Source organism: Schistocerca piceifrons, chromosome 1, assembly GCF_021461385.2.
Source record: "Schistocerca piceifrons isolate TAMUIC-IGC-003096 chromosome 1, iqSchPice1.1, whole genome shotgun sequence".
NCBI lineage: Eukaryota > Metazoa > Arthropoda > Insecta > Orthoptera > Acrididae > Schistocerca > Schistocerca piceifrons.
This window is the reverse complement of record NC_060138.1, coordinates 570,233,449-570,255,118: the sequence shown is the minus strand read 5'-3', so window position 1 is coordinate 570,255,118 and position 21,670 is coordinate 570,233,449. Positions and strand designations below refer to the sequence as shown.

Genomic DNA, 21,670 nt, shown 5'->3' with positions numbered 1-21,670 from the left:
TAACAACAGATTGCAGTAATAATCATGTACTAGAGGATTTCGTGTCGATGAACCAATCTGTAGCAGTCTAAGAATGACAACTTTGGGCTTCTTCGATGATTATAAACTAACCAATTTACGGATTAAATCTGCAGGTTTACTTTCTGGATCATAATGATGAAGCCAGCTGTCCTCCGCAGTGATGATGGAACTGGTTCACACTTCCCACGCTTCATTTAATGTTGAATAAGCATCAAATAATCCTCCATTAGCACATGTTCAGTTGAGGTATTTGCTACATTAATAGCCATCTAGTATATAACCTCCTCACACAAGAAGAAATCAGCACAATAATGAATTCATTACTATGGGAAGCTCTCGGTCACTATAGCAGTGTATCATTTTTCTGGTCATTCCTTTTACAAATTGTAGCTGCTGGGTTACTTGTGATTTTAAAATTCTCATGGTCAGCACATGAGGATATTTTTGTTTTCCTGTTCACAGAATTATCCTCTTTAAGCAGGTTCAGTAAATATGTGCTTGACTGTGAAAGAACATCCTCACTATGAGACTGTTAGAAAATCTCGGTGTACCACAAGGCATTTCAGCAGACAGGCAAGTAAACATTTGAATTTGCATTTTGCTCAGTGTCAACTGACTGAAATAATTTACCAGCAGCATTCTGTTAAGACATTATATTGTGTTCTTATAAACTCTTCAGCTTTCTTACTGCATATTCCATGGTAACTGCTCACTTTATGAAACACTGTTTCATTTCCTTGTGTTTGTTGAACCAAAAGAAAAAATCTTGCCTGTTCAGGTTTCAAACTTTTACACTAATTTTCATAAAGAGCTACACCTGGAAGGACCCAACTGCACCACTGCAAATTGGATGTGTATTTTCACACCATCTGCTATGCTCATGATTACATTTGCACAGTCAGCCATGTACTCAGGGAGCACAAATGGGGCTTTTACAAGAAGTTAAGAAAGAGGACTTACTGTGGGGATGCAGGAGGCTGGATGGTCCTATTGTTGTATTGCACACTGCACCCATCATATAGTCACCAACACAGCCAGTTTTTTTTTTTTTTTAGGGGCGCAAAACTGCTATGGTCATTAGTGCTCGGTCCGTGACTTAGGAAACAGTAAAAAACCGAAAATGTAAACCAGCAGCAACGGGAACGAAACACAAAAAATCGGAGAAACTAAAAGCAGAAGGAAGGCTTAAAAACCCACAACAGAAAGGGGTTGGTTGTCCCCAAAAAAAGCGTCAAATGACTGACATCATTTCACTGGCACTAATTAACTCGAGAACGCGATCGGCCGAGCGCGTGTCATCTGCTAAAATTGACAATATATCAGGTGACAGCTGTAGACGGGCACGTAACGGAGTAAAATAGGGGCACTCAATTAAAAGGTGTCTTACCGTCCACAGCTGAGAGCAGTGGGGACAGAGTGGGGGAGGATCGCCACTTAAAAGATGTCGATGGCTAAAAAGACAGCGCCCTATCCGGAGCTGAGTTAAAATTACCTCCTCCCGCCGACGCGTTCGGGAGGAAGAGGTCCAAGCACAAGGAAGAGCTTTCACGTCCCGCAATTTATTATGGGGAAGTGTCAACCAATGTGCGTGCCATAAAAGAACAACACGACGACATAAAACGCTCCGTAGATCGGCGAAGGGAATCGATTGAATAGCTGGCCGAAGAAGAGAGACTGCAGCCTTGGCCGCTATATCGGCCGCCTCATTTCCACATATACCAACGTGTCCCGGGAGCCAGAGGAACGCCACCGAGACGCCCCCCAGGTGAAGCAAGCGCAGACAGTCCTGAATCCGGTAGCCCAGAGGGTGGACTGGGTAAAGAGCTTGGAGACTGAGGAGAGAGCTGAGAGAATCTGAGCAGATAACATACTGTATCCGCTGATGGCGGCGGATGTAGTGGACAGCCTGGAGAACAGCGTAAAGCTCCACAGTATAAACCGAACACTGGTCGGGAAGCCGAAATTGATTTGGGGTGTCGCCAACAATATAGGCACTCCCTACACCAAACGATGTTTTTGAGCCATCAGTGTAAATAAATGTGGCTTCCGTCATTTGTGCACATAGAGCAGAAAATGCCCGACGATAAACAAGTGAAGGGGTACCATCCTTGGGAAACTGACAAAGGTCACGGAGCAGGTAGATCCGGGGACGGAGCCAAGGCGGTGCTGTACCCCAAGTTGTCAAGAACATTTTAGGAAAGCAGAAGGAAAGAGAATGGAGCAGTTGACAGAAGCGGACTCCCGGTGGTAGTAGGGAGGAGGGGCGGCCTGCATACCCTACATCAAAGGAGGTGTCGAAAAAAATGTCATGGGCTGGATTAGCAGGCATGGAAGACAGATGGCTAGCAAAACGACTAAGAAGGACTGCTCGCCGATTGGACAGCGGAGGTTCAGCAGTCTCAGCATAAAGGCTTTCCACAGGGCTGGTGTAAAAAGCTCCAGACACTAAACGTAATCCACGGTGGTGGATAGAGTCGAGACGACGAAGAATAGACGGCCGAGCAGAGGAGTAAACTATGCTTCCATAGTCCAATTTCGAGCGCACTAAGGCGCGATAGAGGCAGAGAAGGACCACTCGGTCCGCTCCCCAGGAGGTACCATTCAGGACACGGAGGGTGTTGAGGGATCGCAGACAGCGAGCCGAAAGATAGGGAACGTGGGAAGACCAGCACAGTTTTCTGTCAAACATAAGACCCAAGAATTTAGCGACATCCGAAAACGGAAGGTTGACAGGTCCTAGATGTAAGGAGGGTGGAAGAAACTCCTTACGTCGCCAAAAATTAACACAAATGGTCTTACTGGGAGAAAAACGGAAGCCGGTTTCGATGCTCCAAGAGTGGAGGCGATTGAGACATCCTTGAAGACGTCGTTCAAGAAGGCTGGTCCGTTGAGAGCTGTAGTAGATCGCAAAATCATCCACAAAGAGGGAGCCCGAGACATCAGGAAGGAGACAATCCATAATTGGATTTATAGCAATGGCAAACAGTACAACACTCAGCACGGAGCCCTGGGGTACCCCGTTTTCTTGGGAGAAAGTACGGTAGATAGTAGTGTGCACCCGCACTCTAAATGTGTGCTCTGCCATAAATTCGCGAAGAAAAAGGGGCAGCCGACCTCGAAAGCCCCAAAAGAACAGTGTGCGGAGGATGCCTGTCCTCTAACAGGTATCGTATGCTCTCTCCAGATCAAAAGATATTGCTACTGTTTGGCGTTTCCGGAGAAAATTGTTCATGATATAAGTGGAGCGAGCAACAAGATGGTCAACTGCAGAACGATGCTTTCGGAATCCGCATTGGGCAGGTGTTAAAAGACTTTGGGACTCCAGCCACCAAGCTAAACGGCAATTCACCATACGCTCCAAAACCTTACATACATTACTCCTGAGAAAAATGGGGCGATAGCTAGAGGGGAGATGTTTGTCCTTTCCAGGTTTCGGAAGAGGAACGACGATAGCTTCCCGCCATCGTCTGGGGAAAGTACTGTCGGTCCAAATTCGATTATAAAGGCGAAGGAGGTAATGCAGACTATGGGTTAGTAAATGCAGCAACATTTGGACATGGATACCATCCGGTCCTGGGGCGGAGGAGCGAGAAGAAGAGAGTGCATGTTGGAGTTCCCGCATGGAGAAAACAGTACTGTAGCTTTCGCGATTTTGAGAGGAGAAAGCAAGAGGTCGCACTTCCACTGCACGTTGCTTCGGGAGAAACGCTGGTGGGTAATTTGAAGAGCTTGAAATCTCAGCAAAGTGTTGACCCAATGAGTTAGAAATTGCGACGGGGTCCACTAATGTATCATGCGCGACAGTGAGCCCAGAGACCGGGAAGAAACTAGGCGCGCCTGATAACCGTCGAAGCCGACTCCAAACTTCCGAGGAGGGAGTGAAGGTGTTAAATGAGCTAATAGAATTTCCAGCTTGCCTTCTTGCTATCGCGGATGACGCGACGGCATCGCGCACGGAACGCCTTGTTCCACCAAGGAACTGGAGGGCGCCGGGGCAATTCGCAGGTACGTGGTATGAACGTAACGCAGCTGTAAGAATAACGTCGGTAATATGTGTGACCTCATCGTCGACGCTGGGAAAGTGACGGTCATCAAATGTCGCTAGAGACGAAAAAAGTGTCCAATCGGCTTGGGCAAACTTCCAGCGTCGCGGGCGCATATATGGCAGTTGAGGCTGCAGTCTAAGGACACATGGAAAGTGGTCACTCGAGTGTGTATCGTCAAGGGCGAACCATTCGAAGCGCCGAGCTAGCGGAACAGTACCGACCGAAAGGTCCAAGTGAGAGAAATTTGTCGTGGAGGCAGACAAAAATGTAGGGACCCCAGTGTTGAGGCAAACTAGATCCGCTTGGTGGAAGACACCTAGCAATAGTGAGCCACATGGACAAGGATGTGGAGATCCCCAAAGCGGGTGGTGGGCATTGAAGTCCCCAACCAGCAAATAGGCGGGTGGAAGCTGACCAAGAAGATGAAGGAGATCAGCTCGTGCCATTGGTGTGGACGATGGAATGTATACAGTACAAAGAGAAAAGGTATATCCAGAAAGAGAAAGACGGACAGCGACAGCTTGGAAGGAAGTGTTTAAGTGGATTGGGTGATAATGGAGAGTATCATGGAGAAGAATCATGAGTCCTCCATGGGCTGGAGTGCCTTCAACAGAAGGTAGATCAAATCAGATGGACTGAAAATGGGGGAGAACAAAGCGGTCATGGGGACGCAGCTTTGTTTCCTGAAGACAGAAGATGACCGGCAAGTAGGATCGTAAGAGGATCGACAATTCATCCCGATTGGCTCGAATGCCGCGGATATTCCAGTGGATAATGGACATAGGGTGAACAAAAAATGGAGGAATGTGACCAAGGTTGCTGTCACCTCATCGACTGCTCAGAGCTTGCGACTGACAACATGGAATGGCATTCAGCCGAAGGCAGAAGATCCTGATCCATAGGTTGTTCAGGAGCAGCTCCTGCCACCAGCGGTCGGCCAGTTGATCAGCCGCCAGCAGTGCGCCTCGGCGACACAGAAGACGGCCGAGGGCAATTTCCGCCAGGTGGTGCTGTAGATGGGACACGCCTTGGCGGAGGAGGAGATGAACTGGGTTTCTTAGTAGCCTTCTTGGAAATATGATGTTTAGATGGAGGAGGAACCGATGGTTGGGGTACGTAAAAAATCTTCACAAGTGTGCTCTTTTTTGGAAGTCCGGGTGTCTGACTTTTGGGCTCAAGATTTAGCAGACCCCGATGAAGGGTGAGCCATAGAGTGGGCAGGCAAAAATGGTGAGGTTGAACGGGCGATCTTTGCACTGGCCGATCTGACGACCGTGGCACTAAAGGTGAGATCACAAGTCGTGAGTGGCTGCCTCCTTTGTTGGCCGAGGAGAGGCAAGGACAGTGCTGTATTTACTTGTGTGAGGTACAGTGGGCTTTCGACTGGCGAATAACTTTCGAGCAGCAAAGGTAGACACCTCTTCCTTCACTCTGATTTCCTGGATGAGCTTTTCATCTTTAAAAACAGGGCAATCTCGAGAGGAAGCAGCGTGGTCACCCATACAGTTGATGCAGCGAGGGGATGGAGGTGGACAAGCACCCTCATGGGCATCCTTGCCACACGTAACACATTTGGCTGGATTGGAACAGGACTGGCTGGTGTGATTGAACCGCTGACACCGATAGCAACGCGTAGGGTTTGGGACGTAAGGGCAAACGGAAATTATCTCATAGCCTGCTTTGATTTTCGATGGGAGTTGAACTTTGTCAAATGTCAAGAAGACAGTGCGGGTTGGAATGATGTTCGTGTCAACCCTTTTCATAACTCTATGAACAGCCGTTACACCCTGGTCAGATAGGTAGTGCTGAATTTCTTCATCAGACAATCCATCGAGGGAGCATGTATAAACGACTCCACGCGAAGAATTTAAAGTGCGGTGCGCTTCAACCCGGACAGGGAAGGTGTGGAGCAGTGAAGTACGCAGCAATTTTTGTGCCTGTAGGGCACTGACTGTTTCTAACAACAAGGTGCCATTCTGTAATCTGGAACAAGACTTTACAGGACCTGCAATTGCTCGACACCTTTCTGAATAATGAAAGGGTTGACCGTGGAGAAGTCGTGACCTTCGTCAGACCGAGAAACAACAAGGAACTGTGGCAACGATGGAAGAACTGTCTGTGGCTGAGACTCAGTGAACTTACAGTTGTGAGCAGACATAGTGGAAGGTGAGGAAACCATTGCGGAAGAATCCCCCATGATTACCGGCGTCTCCGATGGCGCGCTCCTCCCTTGTGGGGGACCTCTCTGAGGGCACTCCCGCCTTAGGTGATTGTTCACACCTCAGCTCACACCTCCCGACAAACGGACGGAGGGACCAATTGGCACTTTCTGAAGGTATCAGCTCGGATAATCACCCCTCCCTGGGCCTGGCCGTTACCAGGGGGTACGTACGTGTCCTACCTGTCTACCCGGGGCGGGGAATTACGCGTTACCCCATCACCGGCTACGCACAAAAATGTGTGGGTCGGCCTTCAGACACGCACAGGGAGGAAGAAAGAGAAAGGGAAAAACAAAGAAAGGGAAAGGAAAGAAGATAGGTCTCAAACGCCGCAGCGGAGAAAAGGGTAAAAAGAAGAGGTAAGGAAAAGAGAAGGACAAAGGAAGGATGAAGACAGACAAGCAGAGAAGGCGAAGAATGCGTTACATTTACGAGCGTCCGTCTCCGGACGTAGGCACAAACCATACTCCCAGAGGGGGAGAAAGGGTAGGAAAGAGCCAGTGGTGAGGGGAGGGGGGGCGAAGATGGGGGATAGGGAAGGATGCGGAAAAGTAAGGTATGCAGCCCAGAAAGGAAGGAGGGCCACATTAGCTCGGGGTCCCGTGCTCGCTATGCACGTATCCACAAAAGAGTTGTGGACCCCCTGGGGGGACAGCCAGTTGTTGGCAGCATTGGATACATGTAGGCATGCATGCACAACTTGCACCACAAGGAGGGAGGACTGACAATGTAACCATCACGCACAAACACATCCAACAGCAACAACAGGGGACATTCAGTAGGCTGTCTTGTCTTCTATGCAACACCTCAGAAGTGTTAGTAGTAAGTGCTAGTACCATTGGCAGGCCGAAGCATGATGCAGCACTCACTGCATGCTAACTGTTATCACACTTCCCACTCACACCCTTGCAGCTTAGTGCATGACTTGCCTGGCGTCAGCAACAATGGGCATGGGGCCTTGCAGGCTGGCAGTCGATCATCTTTAGTGACGAATCCTGCTTGTGCCTTGGAAATGCCGACTACCGGATCCATGCCTGGAGGCGAAGTGGAGAGTGCCACGGGAAGCGATCTGTGGTCTCCCATCATGCTCCCCATCAGCCCAATGTAATGGGGTGGGGAGCAATATCCTAAGGTGCCTGTTCATTTTTTTGTGTTCCTAACAGGCTCTGTGTCAGCTGCACATGAGGTCCTGCAGCCAATGGCTCTAACCCTAATAAAAGCCCAAGCCCTATTACAACAGGACAACACCTGACATACCGCTGGCACTTCCCAAGCATGCCTTTCAACTGTGGATACTCTGCCATAACCATCCACATCATTCAATCTGTCCCTGACAGAGTATGTGTGGTGACATGGAACTCACCTTCAGGACTCCACCTCTACCCACCAATGAGTCGGAGCTACACGCTCAGGCACAAGCTGCATGGAATTATTACAGGACTACATTCAAGATCTGTAGAATTCCATGCTGTGACATCTGGATGCTTCCATTTATAACAGTGGGTGGGGGTGGGAGTGGGGGGTGGGGGTTCTGATGCTATACTAAAATTTTCGTTTTGTGACTATGTAGCACAATAATTATTGGTCCTTCAAAGTTTAAATGTGATGTGTGGTACCATCTACCTGCCTGCTGACAATGATCGCAATCTGCCTTATCCTTCTCGTTGCAGCTCTTTTTTATGAGAATCTGTGTACAACAGTGAATTGGTTAGTTGTTTTGGGGAAGGAGACCAGACAGCGAGGTCATCAGTCTCATCGGATTAGGGAAGGACGGGGAAGGAAGTCGGCCGTGCCCTTTGATAGGAACCATCCTGGCATTTGCCTGGATTTTGGGAAATCACGGAAAACCTCCATCAGGATGGCCGGACACGGGATTGAACCGTCGTCCTCCCGAATGCGAGTCCAGTGTCTAACCACTGCGCCACCTCGCTCAGTAACAGTGAATTGACAAATACATGATCCAAAGCCACATGGAAGAGTTGTTATATTCCATCCACTATTGAAATAACAGAAAGCTGTTAGGCACCTACAACATATTTCTTTCTGCTTAAATTCCATCTCTCAGCAGTGAAACTCTTTAAATGAATAGAATTAATCCACTAATGAGCAATGTTCAAGTTTTATGAAATATTTTTCACAATTTTAAATTTACAGTAAAGTTAGTAAATATGAAAACTGCTTTTGCTTCTGTTTGCAAATCTTAAAGTGTTTTATATATCTTTTGTCTAACATGAAACCATGATGTGTCGCAGGTACTTTAAGCACTTTCTATTAACGCAATAGTCTGATACAAAACTATGACGACATAATACGATGAAAGAAATACTTGGCATGTGAGAGCCTGATTTAGTTCCAAAATGGGTAAATTCAGAAGATTCCTGGTGTTCTAACAATTCAATTTGTGCATACTTCCTGAACAAAAGAAATCCCTTAAATACTACAGGTGGAAACAGACTGTAGCAACTGCAAACATGAGAGGTGTTGACATCTTAGTACAACTGTAACATCATATTCTAGTGATCATAATAATGAGAATTATGATAACTTACTCATCAGGAAACTGATTTACATAGGTCAGGATAGAACCCTGCTTGTAACCCTGCTGATTATTCTCTGGAAGATCCATATAACGCTCTGTGTAACCAGTGTCATAAAGTGCCCATGAAGTCACTGGAGCCCCTGCTATTGCAACCTGTAATGAAATAAGACAATCACCTTTATTCCTTCTCTTTGCATAGTGACAAATTCATTTAAAATGGTCATTATACGAATAGTTGTCACTGAACTCAGTTTCCCTTACCACTTCATGCACAGCCATCACCAGGCTAATGCACACACTGCCTCCATAAGCAAATAGCAACACCTTGATAAACAATATTGTTATCACTAAAAGTTTCAGGCTCACGTGCTTTCATTCTCATAGAATGTATCTCATATAATGAATGATTAAAAAGTAACCACTGTAGTTTATTTCAATACCAGTCTCACAAAAGTAATTACTACCTAACAACCTGATCCAATAAAATTAGCAAATTTAAGCCCACTCACAAACTTCCTTCAACAAAATGGAAATAGATTCCATAGTTTTTGCATTGGTGATTAAGAAACTCCACATTTATCTTGCTTTAGTTGTATGGCCCGACAGATTTTGTTTTAGGAAGGTGTGACAGGTCCTTCACCAGGAATCTACATAGAGCCTAACACACACAATCCAGTCCAATAAAGAGAGATAATGTTTCTGCATACAATTTCATACGAATTACGTTAGGCATTTTCAAAGACACAAACAAATTTCATAAAATATTCCACAAGCAACCGCCTTTAGACACTGACGAAAATTTATAGTGAGACACCCTTGACTTCTCCCAGGAACCAAGATTCACTTCGAGTAGTTCTTCCTAATTTCCAAGATATGAATCAAATGTTATCCACTTTCATCCTTCCTCTCCCCTCTCCCACTTTAATACTCTTCAACATTTTGTTTTTTCTTTTGGCTCTCTCCACATCTCTTTTTTACTATTGATACTGACAGAGCAGCTCATGAAATTTCATCTGCAAAACGTCTGAATAAATTAAATGATAACAATAAGAATGAATGAACACACACACACACACACACACACACACACACACACACACACACACACACACACAACACAAACACACAGAGAGAGAGAGAGAGAGAGAGAGAGAGAGAGAGAGAGAGAGAGAGAGAGAGGTATATACAGGAGTTGAATCCAGGATTCTGGTCTGGGAAGGAGGGGAGGGGGCTTTGGGTGGGGGTCTGAGCTCACAGAAATTTGGGATCACCATGCTATCTCCAAATTCTGTAGAGTAAACAAAGGTACCTCCTTAATCTACCATAATACAACTACAATAGAGATAAAATTTTCAAATCAGTTGAAACTGTGAAAGCTATATTTCAAAGAATCTCTCTCTCTCTCTCTCTCTCTCTCTCTCTCTCTCTCCCTCACTCACTCACTCAGATAAAGATGAAGCAGATATGGTACTGTGGGGGGTGCTGCTGCCACACAGAAGAATTTGACAGAGCACTGAAAGACCTAAGCTGAAACATAGGCCTAGGAATAGACAACATTCCACCAGAACTACTGATAACCTTGGGAGAGCCAGCCATGACAGAACTACTCCATCTGGTGAGAAAGATGTACGAAGCAGGCGAAATACCCTCAGACTTCATGAAGAATGTAATAATTCCAATTCCAAAGAAAGCAATTGCTGAAGGTCGGAAAATTACCAAATTACCAGTTTAATAAGTCTTGGTTGCAAAATACTACCACGAATTCTTCACAGAAGAATTAAAAAAACTGGTAGCAGCCGACTTTGTAGATGATCAGTTTGGATTTCAGAGAAATGCAGGAATACGCAAGGCATTACTTACTCTACAACTTATCTTAGAAGATAGGTTAAGGAAAGGCAAACCTACGTTTATAGCATTTGTACACTTAGAGAAAGCTTTTGACTATCTTGACTGGAGTACTCCCTTTGACATCTTGAAAGTAGCAAGGCTTGAATATAGGGAGCAAATGGCTATTTACAACTTGTACAGCAACCAGGTGGCAGTTGTAAGAGTCAAGGTGCATGAAAGGGAAGCAGTAGTTGAGAAGGGAGCAAGACACGTTTGTAGCTTATCCCTGACAATATTTGACCTGTACATTGAACAATTAGAAACCAAATAAAAATTTGGAGTAGGAATTAAAGCTCAGTGAGAAGAAACGAAAACTTTTAAGTTTGTCGATGACATTGCAACTATGTCAGAGACAATAAAGGACTTGAAAGAGAAGTTGAACAGAATGGAAAGTGTCTTGAAAGAAGGATAAAAGATGAACATTAACAAAAACAAAACAAGGATAATGGAGTGCAGTCAAATTGAATCAGGTGATGCTGAGAAAATTAGATTAAGGAACAAAACAAAGAACTAGGTGAGTTTTGCTATTTGTGCACCAAAATGACTGATGGCGACCAAAGTAGAGAGGATATAAATTGTAGACTGGCAATGGCAAGAAAAACATTTCTGAAGAAGAGAAATTTGTTATCATTGAATATGGATTCAAGTGTTAGGAAGACTTTTCTGAAAGTATTTGTAAGGAGTATAGCTATGCATGGAAGTGAAATATGGATGATGAACAGTTTGGAGAATAAGAGAGTAGGAGCTTTTGAAATGTGGTGTTACAGAAGAATGCCAAAGATTAGATGGGTAGACCATGTAACTCATGAGGAGGTACTGAATATAACTGGGGAGAAAAGAAATCTGTGGCACAACCTAAATAGAAGAAGGGATCGGTTGATAGGACACATTCTGAGACATCAAGGGATCGCCAATTTAGTATTGGAGGTTAAAAATCCTAGAGGGAGACCAAGAGATGAATACAGTAAGCAGATTCAGAAGGATGTAGGTTATTCAGAGATGAAGAGGCTTACACAGGATAGAGTAGCATAGAAACTGCATCAAACAATTCTTCGGGCATTCCTCTATAATTCTGACAAAATGAGAATCAAACACAATGGAAAGTCCAGGATGGAATGTAACAATGAGAATCAACAAACACAAGGATTGTGCAGAGTCCAAGAACAAACCAAGCATTAATAAATACTTTTATATCATTGGTGGTTACAATGTCTGTGTTACACTGTGTCTGTATCTTCACCGTACAATGCCTTTCAGACATGCATACATGTCTGAAGGCATGGACATGGACACTGGCACTGACATGTACAGGTATGGTAACCATTACAAAATAAGTTTGCATCCTGAGAATACGCATTGACATCAGCTGTTTGTGACACATGGAAATTTGTGCCTTACTGGGACTCTACCCAGATTTCCCACTTGTTGCAAACAACTTTGGCTATCTGAGGATGCCTCCTAGACCAATCCAAACTTCCACACATCACATAGTCAATTTCAGATTCCTGCACAGGGAGACAAATATTATATCACCATTTTAGCCCACTGTAACAACAATGTCTGTTTATACAGTAACAGCATTTTTGCAATACAATATCCTTTAGACAGAAGGTCCCACACAAATTTACCTGTTGCAGCAAACAGGTGATGTCAATGCATACTCATTACATGCAAACTTCTTTTGTAAACATTTACTTTTTAAGTTCAACATGCAAGCCTAAATAAATTTTACATAATGAGTTTATTTTTCAACATATTCACAAAGTCTCTCTGCTTATTTATCACACAATATTTCACTCTCTTATCTACACTGGATGTCTGGTCATGCTTAAATTTTCATCATTGGGCCAATATTGTGGAAACCCTATAGCACAAGATCTGGACTGTGTAGCAGGCATTGGAACATGCCCTAACAAAAATCCACTACTTCTCATGGAAAAAAAGAAGAATAATTCTAACATATAAGCAAGCATTGATGTAGAATACACTCCTGGAAATTGAAATAAGAACACCGTGAATTCATTGTCCCAGGAAGGGGAAACTTTATTGACACATTCCTGGGGTCAGATACATCACATGATCACACTGACAGAACCACAGGCACATAGACACAGGCAACAGAGCATGCACAATGTCAGCACTAGTACAGTGTATATCCACCTTTCGCAGCAATGCAGGCTGCTATTCTCCCATGGAGACGATCGTAGAGATGCTGGATGTAGTCCTGTGGAACGGCTTGCCATGCCATTTCCACCTGGCGCCTCAGTTGGACCAGCATTCGTGCTGGACGTGTAGACCGCGTGAGACGACGCTTCATCCAGTCCCAAACATGCTCAATGGGGGACAGATCCGGAGATCTTGCTGGCCAGGGTGGTTGACTTACACCTTCTAGAGCACGTTGGGTGGCACGGGATACATGCGGACGTGCATTGTTCTGTTGGAACAGCAAGTTCCCTTGCCGGTCTAGGAATGGTAGAACGATGGGTTCGATGACGGTTTGGATGTACCGTGCACTATTCAGTGTCCCCTCGACGATCACCAGTGGTGTACGGCCAGTGTAGGAGATCGCTCCCCACACCATGATGCCGGGTGTTGGCCCTGTGTGCCTCGGTCGTATGCAGTCCTGATTGTGGCGCTCACCTGCACGGCGCCAAACACGCATACGACCATCATTGGCACCAAGGCAGAAGCGACTCTCATCGCTGAAGACGACACGTCTCCATTCGTCCCTCCATTCATGCCTGTCGCGACACCACTGGAGGCGGGCTGCACGATGTTGGGGCGTGAGCGGAAGACGGCCTAACGGTGTGCGGGACCGTAGGCCAGCTTCATGGAGACGGTTGCGAATGGTCCTCGCCGATACCCCAGGAGCAACAGTGTCCCTAATTTGCTGGGAAGTGGCGGTGCGGTCCCCTACGGCACTACGTAGGATCCTACGGTCTTGGCGTGCATCCGTGCGTCGCTGTGGTCCGGTCCCAGGTCGACGGGCACGTGCACCTTCCGCCGACCACTGGCGACAACATCGATGTACTGTGGAGACCTCACACTCCACGTGTTGAGCAATTCGGCGGTACGTCCACCCGGCCTCCCGCATGCCCACTATACGCCCTCGCTCAAAGTCCGTCAACTGCACATACGGTTCACGTCCACGCTGTCGCGGCATGCTACCAGTGTTAAAGACTGCGATGGAGCTCTGTATGCCACGGCAAACTGGATGACACTGACGGCGGCGGTGCACGAATGCTGCGAAGCTAGCGCCATTCGACGGCCAACACCGCGGTTCCTGGTGTGTCCGCTGTGCCGTGCGTGTGATCATTGCTTGTACAGCCCTCTCGCAGTGTCCGGAGCAAGTATGGTGGGTCTGACACACCGGTGTCAATGTGTTCTTTTTTCCATTTCCAGGAGTGTACTTGCACATTTGCAGCACAAATGTTTAGGCACTTGCCACTAACAACACAATAAATTTATCATTGTTCTTCCACAGCTTACAGATTTCACAATGCTCTCATATGTGGGGGTGCTAAATATGGATTACCAGAAATTGACAAATTTGCAACTTTCTCTTGGCCTTCTTAGAAAAATTAATACAACTTGTAGTCTGAACATACCCTTGTGAATCACAATATTTAGAAGTACTGCCAAAATGACATCACTAAAAATAATTACTGTATAAATGGTGAATGTTTGTTGGTCTTGTATCCTCATACAAGTGAGAATCTCCCCTTATGTATATGGTTCTACAAATTGTCAATGCAAAACTACACAATACTCCTCTGTATTAGCTATCATTGAGCCGTGGTCAGCTCGAATTGATCCCATTGTAACAAAGTAATCGATCTTCTCATACCACAGATCTTTTAGTAGTGTGTCTCATGAGCTTTGTCTCTGACTGCGAGAGGGCAGTGCAGCCAAGCCTCTGGAAGTAGTGTGAGTGTCTTCCACCAATAGCAGGCCCCGACGGTCAGTACGGCTACAAACAGCAACACATGCACAACCAGTGACCATTGGTAGTGAGGCACTACAAAGATGTACAGTCTTGAGAATAAATTTTGTTTTCTGTTATACATGCCCCTGATTGTTTTGGAGCCAATTTGTAGGAACATGTTAAATGTCAGAACTGCAACTGCATCAGAGCAACTGCACACCAGTCGTTACTGGCAAGGATTTGCATTTAAAAACATTGAACACTGTGTCCCCTGATATCTAGTTAGCTCCTGGTCAGGCTCCGATTATAGCCATATGCCGGTTGCAGATTCAGTTAATTGAACTGCGCTTTCTCTGTGAGGTGTTGGTATTATTGTTTAATCTGAAACAAACTCAAGCTACACTTATGTATGCTCAATTATGTTTTCTGGTCATGATCTGTTGTCTGTTGAAGTGCTTTTTTAAAATTTCATTTTAGGGCTCATGGATTGTACTAACTGCAATGATTCATCTGTACGTTTGTTCTCGGTTGCTATGTCACAAAGAACTTGACTGCATATTTATTATCATAATTGGTGTGTTCTGGAATCAAGAATGGTTCTCACTATTGTTTACAAACGTCACTCTGATAGTTACAACTCTGTGTTTTGTCGGCTCATGTGATGGTGGAAGAATCTATTTCTTTCCACTCTGTCGAGAGTGATCTGCCTAGAATTATTTTTACTTGTAAAGATATATAATTCACATAATTTCCATGTCATAAAATATGTATCTTATATCTATCAGATGTTACTTTATTAGCTATACCCTTTCACAAAAAAACTTCACATTACACGAGTCTTTCAATTCATTAAAACTATCCTTTCATTTTAATTCAGTCAATATAAATTTTGATTCAATTAAGCTTCAAGTTAAGTTACAAGAAGTTGAGGCATTTTTCCTTTGAGGTTTATTGTGCTGTCAGATCTGATTTAGTGTAAATAAAAGTAAACTTATCACCATCCTTTCCTAAAATTTTGCAAAAGCATACAATTTTAACTGTTGCACTATTTTGTTGTTGTTACATGTCAAATTTCCTCTGTGTTAAAATAAATATCTTATGAGAATTTTAAATTTGCTTACCTTACCTAACAATTAACTGGGTTCAATTATGCACTTAGCTCATGAAGTAGTTGGGTTGTTGGTGCTGTATGTGCATATATGGCAGTGATATCAAGAGGCAGAGACATCAGATGCAGTTTATTAGTCTGTCATCATTAGATATTCATTTAACCTTAATGATTAAACAAATTCCATACTTATTTTACAGTATTTTTAAGTTGCAGTTACTTACCTTGAAAATATCAGGATGTTGAGCAAGCCCCATAAGACTCAGGTAACCGCCATAAGACCAGCCATGGATAGCAATACGACTGGTGTCGATATAACCCAAAGTATCTGCTAACCACAGCAGTACCTCAATCTGGTCTGCCAATTCTACAGTACCCTGTAGCAATATAAATCTTACATTTATTCTTACAGTTAAGTTATAAAAGAATAATGTCATACCAATTCTGACAAGAACAAAGTATCACACTTGCCATTACAGTCCATTTCCAGTAAATTGTGAAGTGAATAGCCACATGCAGAAATTAGTAAAGAACATTTTTACTTTGGATGAGCTACATTAACTGTCAGTGTTTTACTGTTAAGCATGGCTTCCTCATAATTGTAAAAAAAGTTCATATTAGCTACAAAACTAGTATTATTTATTACAACACCGACAAGCTAGCAACTACTGTAGTGGAATATGAATTGCGGAAAGAATTTGCAAGCAGATGTACAGATGCTATAAATGAAACAATGTGTAATTATGCCACTAAAAATTCAATAGTTATTGTCACGTCAGTATAACTCTGCAAGAAACACTCTCAGAACTGTGTGCCCAGATTCTCTGTATTCAGTCCCTAAATATGGCAGTTATCAAATACAAATTAAGTGTCACATAACAAACTGCTGAAAGAAACCACCCAGAATGCATACGAAAGTCCCCACTACATGCAATACCACTCTTTGGAACAAAGGATATAAAAATTAAGCTTTCCAAGACTATATGTCATGAAGCAAAAGAGAGAGTTTGTCCTCGCCCCCATGGATTAGTCTGAATATTGTAGTGCTTTACTAGGGTAATACCAATGGAACTGCTATGCTTTTGCCTTCTTCTGAACACCCAGTTATAGAAGAATTTACAGTTAATGTGTTTCCAACCCATAAATTACTGTAAAATGAAGCGAGACATTTCTGTGAAAGCTCCAAGAATATTCAGTAGAATGTGACTTGTGGATGATGCATGCTCCCAACTGTGTGAATACATCATACTAGCAAATTCAAGTATATTGAAAAGCTCTAATTCTTGGATAACACCTCTTTATTTAACATATGCTCACGAGTGTTCATGTGGTGGAGACTTCAGCTTCTCAAGTTTCACCTGCTGAGCACTTCTAAAACATTTCGGTTTCATATCTGACTGCAAGATGATTTACACTAGTTACTCTGAATCAACTGCCATGTGAACATTGTAATATGTGCTGAATCAGTTTTTCATTGCAGGTGAAGGAGAAAGCAACACTTGCCATGTTTATGTACAAAATTAGGTGCTACAGAAGAAAAAGTACTATTAGAGATTTTGGTAAAATCATTGTTATGAAAAATATGAAAATTACTGCCGCAATAGGAAAGAATGGTGTAACACAGCAGCTGGAATTATTACAGTCATCGTGAAATGATAAACAGAAAAAACAATAATAAAGGTCTTTACTAAAAATTATTTAACTTACCATTCGGCCCTTGAGGTGACTTTCAAAGAGCAGACCCCTGTGCTGTGAGCCGCGTGAATCTACAGCCACAACACAGTAACCTTGTGATGCCAACATATGCATCCGTAACTGTCGCATGCCCTAAAAAAACAGATGTCTCAAAGTACACCATTCAATCTATGAACAATCAAAGCCCTAAATACTGAAACAGTAAAGAAAAAAGCCAAGTCACAGAAAAATAATGTCAGAAAGAAGATTGAAAGAGCACTAGGATCAGACATCATAAGGCCCACTTCTCCAAATATTCATTATATTTTCTAGGAAAAAGGGAATGCTGACTTTTCTTCAGCATGTGAAAACACAGCTTCTCTCACAAAAACTAATTTTCAAAATGTTCCCTCTTTCCTGTAGCTGAATTCCGCTACAGCCATGTACTTGTCTCCTAGATCAGTGCCCTGCAATGCATTAACAATAAAGGTTTAACACTGTAGGACTGAACAAGAGACCAGAGAAAGTAAAGGTTCATGCAACGGCTATTAACTTTTTTCTGCAATTTCTATTATTTTTTCCCTTATTGGCATTTATAAATGCTAACACAAACATTTAATTGTATAGATAAAAAATCTACTCACCAATCAGCAGCAGAGGTCTAGGAAAAGTGGAAGATTTCCGGAAAGTCACCCAGGACCGCAGGTCAAGGGAGACTTACTGCACGGGATGAGAATGAAAGACGGATTGTTGGGGACAGAGAGCTTAAACGTGGAAGACAGGATAATATGTAAGACAGAGATTACTGCTAAAACATCATGAATGAGCGAATAAGAGTGGAAAGCTAAGTGCATTGTACATAACAGAGGTGGGACGGGGTGGCGAAAAATAGATGCTAAGGCAATGGCAGATGTAGAAAACTGTATCAGAGTGAAGAAACGAGTAGTTCCTGAGACAAAATGCTGAGACAGAGGAAACTAACTTAAATAAGGCCAGGTGGGTGGCGAGAACCAATGATGCGTTGTAGCACTAGTTCCCACAAGCAGAGTTCTGAGAAACTGGTGTCTGGTGGAAGAATCCAGACGGCATGTGTGCTGAAACTGGTGCCGAGGTCATGATTGTCATGCTGTAGAGCATGTCTGCAACAGAATATTGTGTGTTGCCCATATGCACCCTTTGCCTATGCCCATTCATCCTAATTGATAATTTGGTGGTAGTCATGCCGATGTAAAAGGCTGAACAGTGTTTATACAACAGCTGGTATATGATGTGTCGTTTCACGGGTGGCTCTCCCTTTTATAGTACATGTTTTGCCAATTACAGGGCTGCTATATGTGGTGGTAGGAGGGTGCATAACCCAAGTCTTGCAGTGGGGATGGTCACACTGGTAGGAGCCATAGGGTAGAGAGATGGGTGCAGAAGGAGCAAAGGGTCTGAAAAGAATATTGTGGAGATTGGGAGGGTGATGAAAAGCTATTCTAGGTACGGTATGCAAAATTTCAGACAGAATGGATCTCATTTCAGGGCATGATTTTAGAAAGTCATCATCCTGCTGAAGTAGCTGATTAATACATTTCGGACCAGGGTAATATTGAGTCACCAGTGGTGTGCTCAAAAGTTGTTTTTTGGTGGGATCAGCAGTACCAGTATTGGGTGTGATGGCCCAGGAAATCTGCTTTTGAACTAGGCTGGTGGGGTAATTTATGCAGTGAAGGCTGAGGTGAGAATGGTGGTTTATTGCTACAAAGAGTTTGCATCCAAACAAATTTGTTTACCTTGGATGCCAAGGCTGTATGGGAAGGGAAAATTTGACGTGGAAAGGAAGGCAACTGTCAAGGGAATCAGATAGGACCAAGTGAAATATAACGGGGAGAAGGTATTCAAAGATTCCTGGAATTTTAACAGGTTAGCCTCACCATGACACCTTATGGTAAATATGTCATCAATGTACCTAACCCAACCAGGGGCTGAAGACTTATGGATCCCTGGAAAGCCCCCTCCAAGTGACCCATGCAAAGGTTGGCATAGGAAGGAGCCGTCCTGGTTCCCATGGCCGTACCCCTGATCTGTCTGCCCCTCAAAAGTGAAATAGTTGTTCGTAAGTATAAACACCTGCAGAGTTCTGAGAAACTGGTGTCTGGGGGAAGAATACAGATGGCGCGTGTGGTGAGTAGGAAGGCTGTCATAGGTTTGCAATCAGGTGGGTGCTGACTGAGGAAATGCTCAGCAGCAGACAGACCATCAGCAGCAGACAGACCATGTACGTGGGGGATGTTGGTATAGAGGAAGGTGGCATCAATGGTGGGATGGGCACAGATTTCAGATGATTTAGGAAACAGTTGGTATCTTTGATATAGGAGAGGAGCCTTTTATTATGGGTTGTAGGTGCTGATCAACTACGCGGTGGGTGCTTTGAAGCCAGTAACTTTAGGACAGCCAGAATGATTGGGTTTGTGGATCCCAGCAAGAAGGTAAAAGGTGGAGATGTATAGCTTGGGTGGGGTGAGAAGTTCTATGGGTTGAGGTGTTAGTCCTTGTAAGGGGACTGAGGTTTTAAGGAGGGACTGCAGGTCAGTATGAATCACAGGTATGAGATCTTTATGGCAGATGCTGTGTGTAGAGGTGCCAGACAACTAGCACAGACCTTCACTAACATACTCCTGTCGGTCAAGTACCACAGTAGTAGATCCTTTATCTGCTGGGAGGATAATGATAGAGTCATTAGCTTTTAGGGAACACAGAGACTGGAGTTCTGCGAAGGAAAGGTTAAGGTTATGTTGCAAGGACCTGAGGAAGGGTTGTGAAGCAATGCTGGATGTGAGGAATTCTTGTAAGACTTGTAAGTGATGATTTTGAGGTAGTGGTGGTGCATCAAGTTGGGATCGTGATCTGAACTATTCAAGGCAGGATTCAACGTCAGGTGTGCTGTTGGAAACGTCTTGGGATTGGGTTGCAAGGCAATATTTCTGATTCATATAATGTGTGAAGGAAATTAGGTCCTCCACCAAAGCAGCATGATCAAATGCAAGTTTAGGGCTGAAATTGAGGCCCTTAGATAATACAGTATTACCACACATGAACAAGAAAGAGCACGTTAGTAGTGCCCATGCAGATTTCCTATCATGTGAATATGGCTATGGCTAAATAATCTGATCTGAAAGTGATATCTGGAGCATACACAGGGCAGTCCAAAATCGTATTAAAACAAAACTGTAAGTGTGTTGCAGAGTAGGTGGTGCTGCTGAGAAGTAATTGTTAAGTAAAAAAATTCATACATTGTACTGTTTCCCAGTTACATAGCATTGAAGTTAGCCAATGTGGCCATTTTGCATACAAATTCAAGCAGCCCGCCATATATAATTAGTGTCAGTTCTTATAAAAATAGATCAGTGTTTCAGTCTTTCTAAATATGCGAACCTTTTTTAAGTAAAAAATTTCTGGTGATCTCCCCCAGAACCGTAAAAAACTACGTCAGTGATTTCAAAGGCATCAAAATTAATTTTCTTGCTATTGGTACTATACTGATAGAGAAATCAAATGCACTGTGCAAGTTAGTTGCAGCAGTCAGCACTCTGTGGGCTGTGATCTATATTCATTGCTGCAGTGGAAGAGTGTGGGCAGCATAGGGACAGCAGTTTTCGCTCACTTCATATGGTTGTCCGATTATGTATGTGGTTATTGTATAATTGTCCTTTGCTCTGAGCAAGCATAAAACGGAGATGTTACTCAAAAGATCTGCACAGCCCTCCATGTCTAGTACAAGTGGCTGTGGCAGGCATAAATCAAAATAAAAAATAGAGTTTTTTTGACATTTATTTGAAGTATTGTTTTACTGTCATGAATAATAAACCTCGATGTGTAATTTGCAGTGAAGATGGTCGTGTGAGAGCATGAAACCCCTTGAGGGTATGATGCCACCGAAGCCCATGCATCACTTCACAACAAAATATTCCAAGGAAACTGATAAACTATTTGCCTTCTTCAAAAGGAAACTGAAAACCCTTAACCCACAGATAACTAATATGATGCATTTAATAAAATTGTACAATTATTTGTTTACAAAAATAATATGTTATTGATTATTTGTTTTTCTGGTTTAAACAACTTTTTATCTAGTTTTAGGTATCCAGTGTCAATGAGAACATGTAATTAGCTAGCTACCAAGTTGCTAAAGCAGGGAAGCCATGAACAGATGCCAAGAATCTTATTTTGCCTGCAGTCCTGGACATGGTTGAAATTATGTTAGGTAAG

General features: G+C 43.6%; 1 protein-coding gene across 2 annotated transcripts in view; it reads right to left on the bottom strand.

The window, feature by feature from the left end:
• Nucleotides 1-21,670, bottom strand: part of LOC124801529 (dipeptidyl peptidase 9) — a 216,518-nt gene that overhangs the window by 12,566 nt on the left and 182,282 nt on the right. For both annotated transcript variants that reach the window (XM_047263081.1, XM_047263080.1), the window contains 3 exons: nt 17,453-17,572; nt 15,970-16,122; nt 8,836-8,978 (listed from right to left, as the gene is read on the bottom strand). In XM_047263081.1, coding sequence (XP_047119037.1) covers nt 8,836-8,978; nt 15,970-16,122; nt 17,453-17,572 — 416 coding nt within the window. The remainder of the gene's footprint in view (nt 1-8,835; nt 8,979-15,969; nt 16,123-17,452; nt 17,573-21,670) is intronic.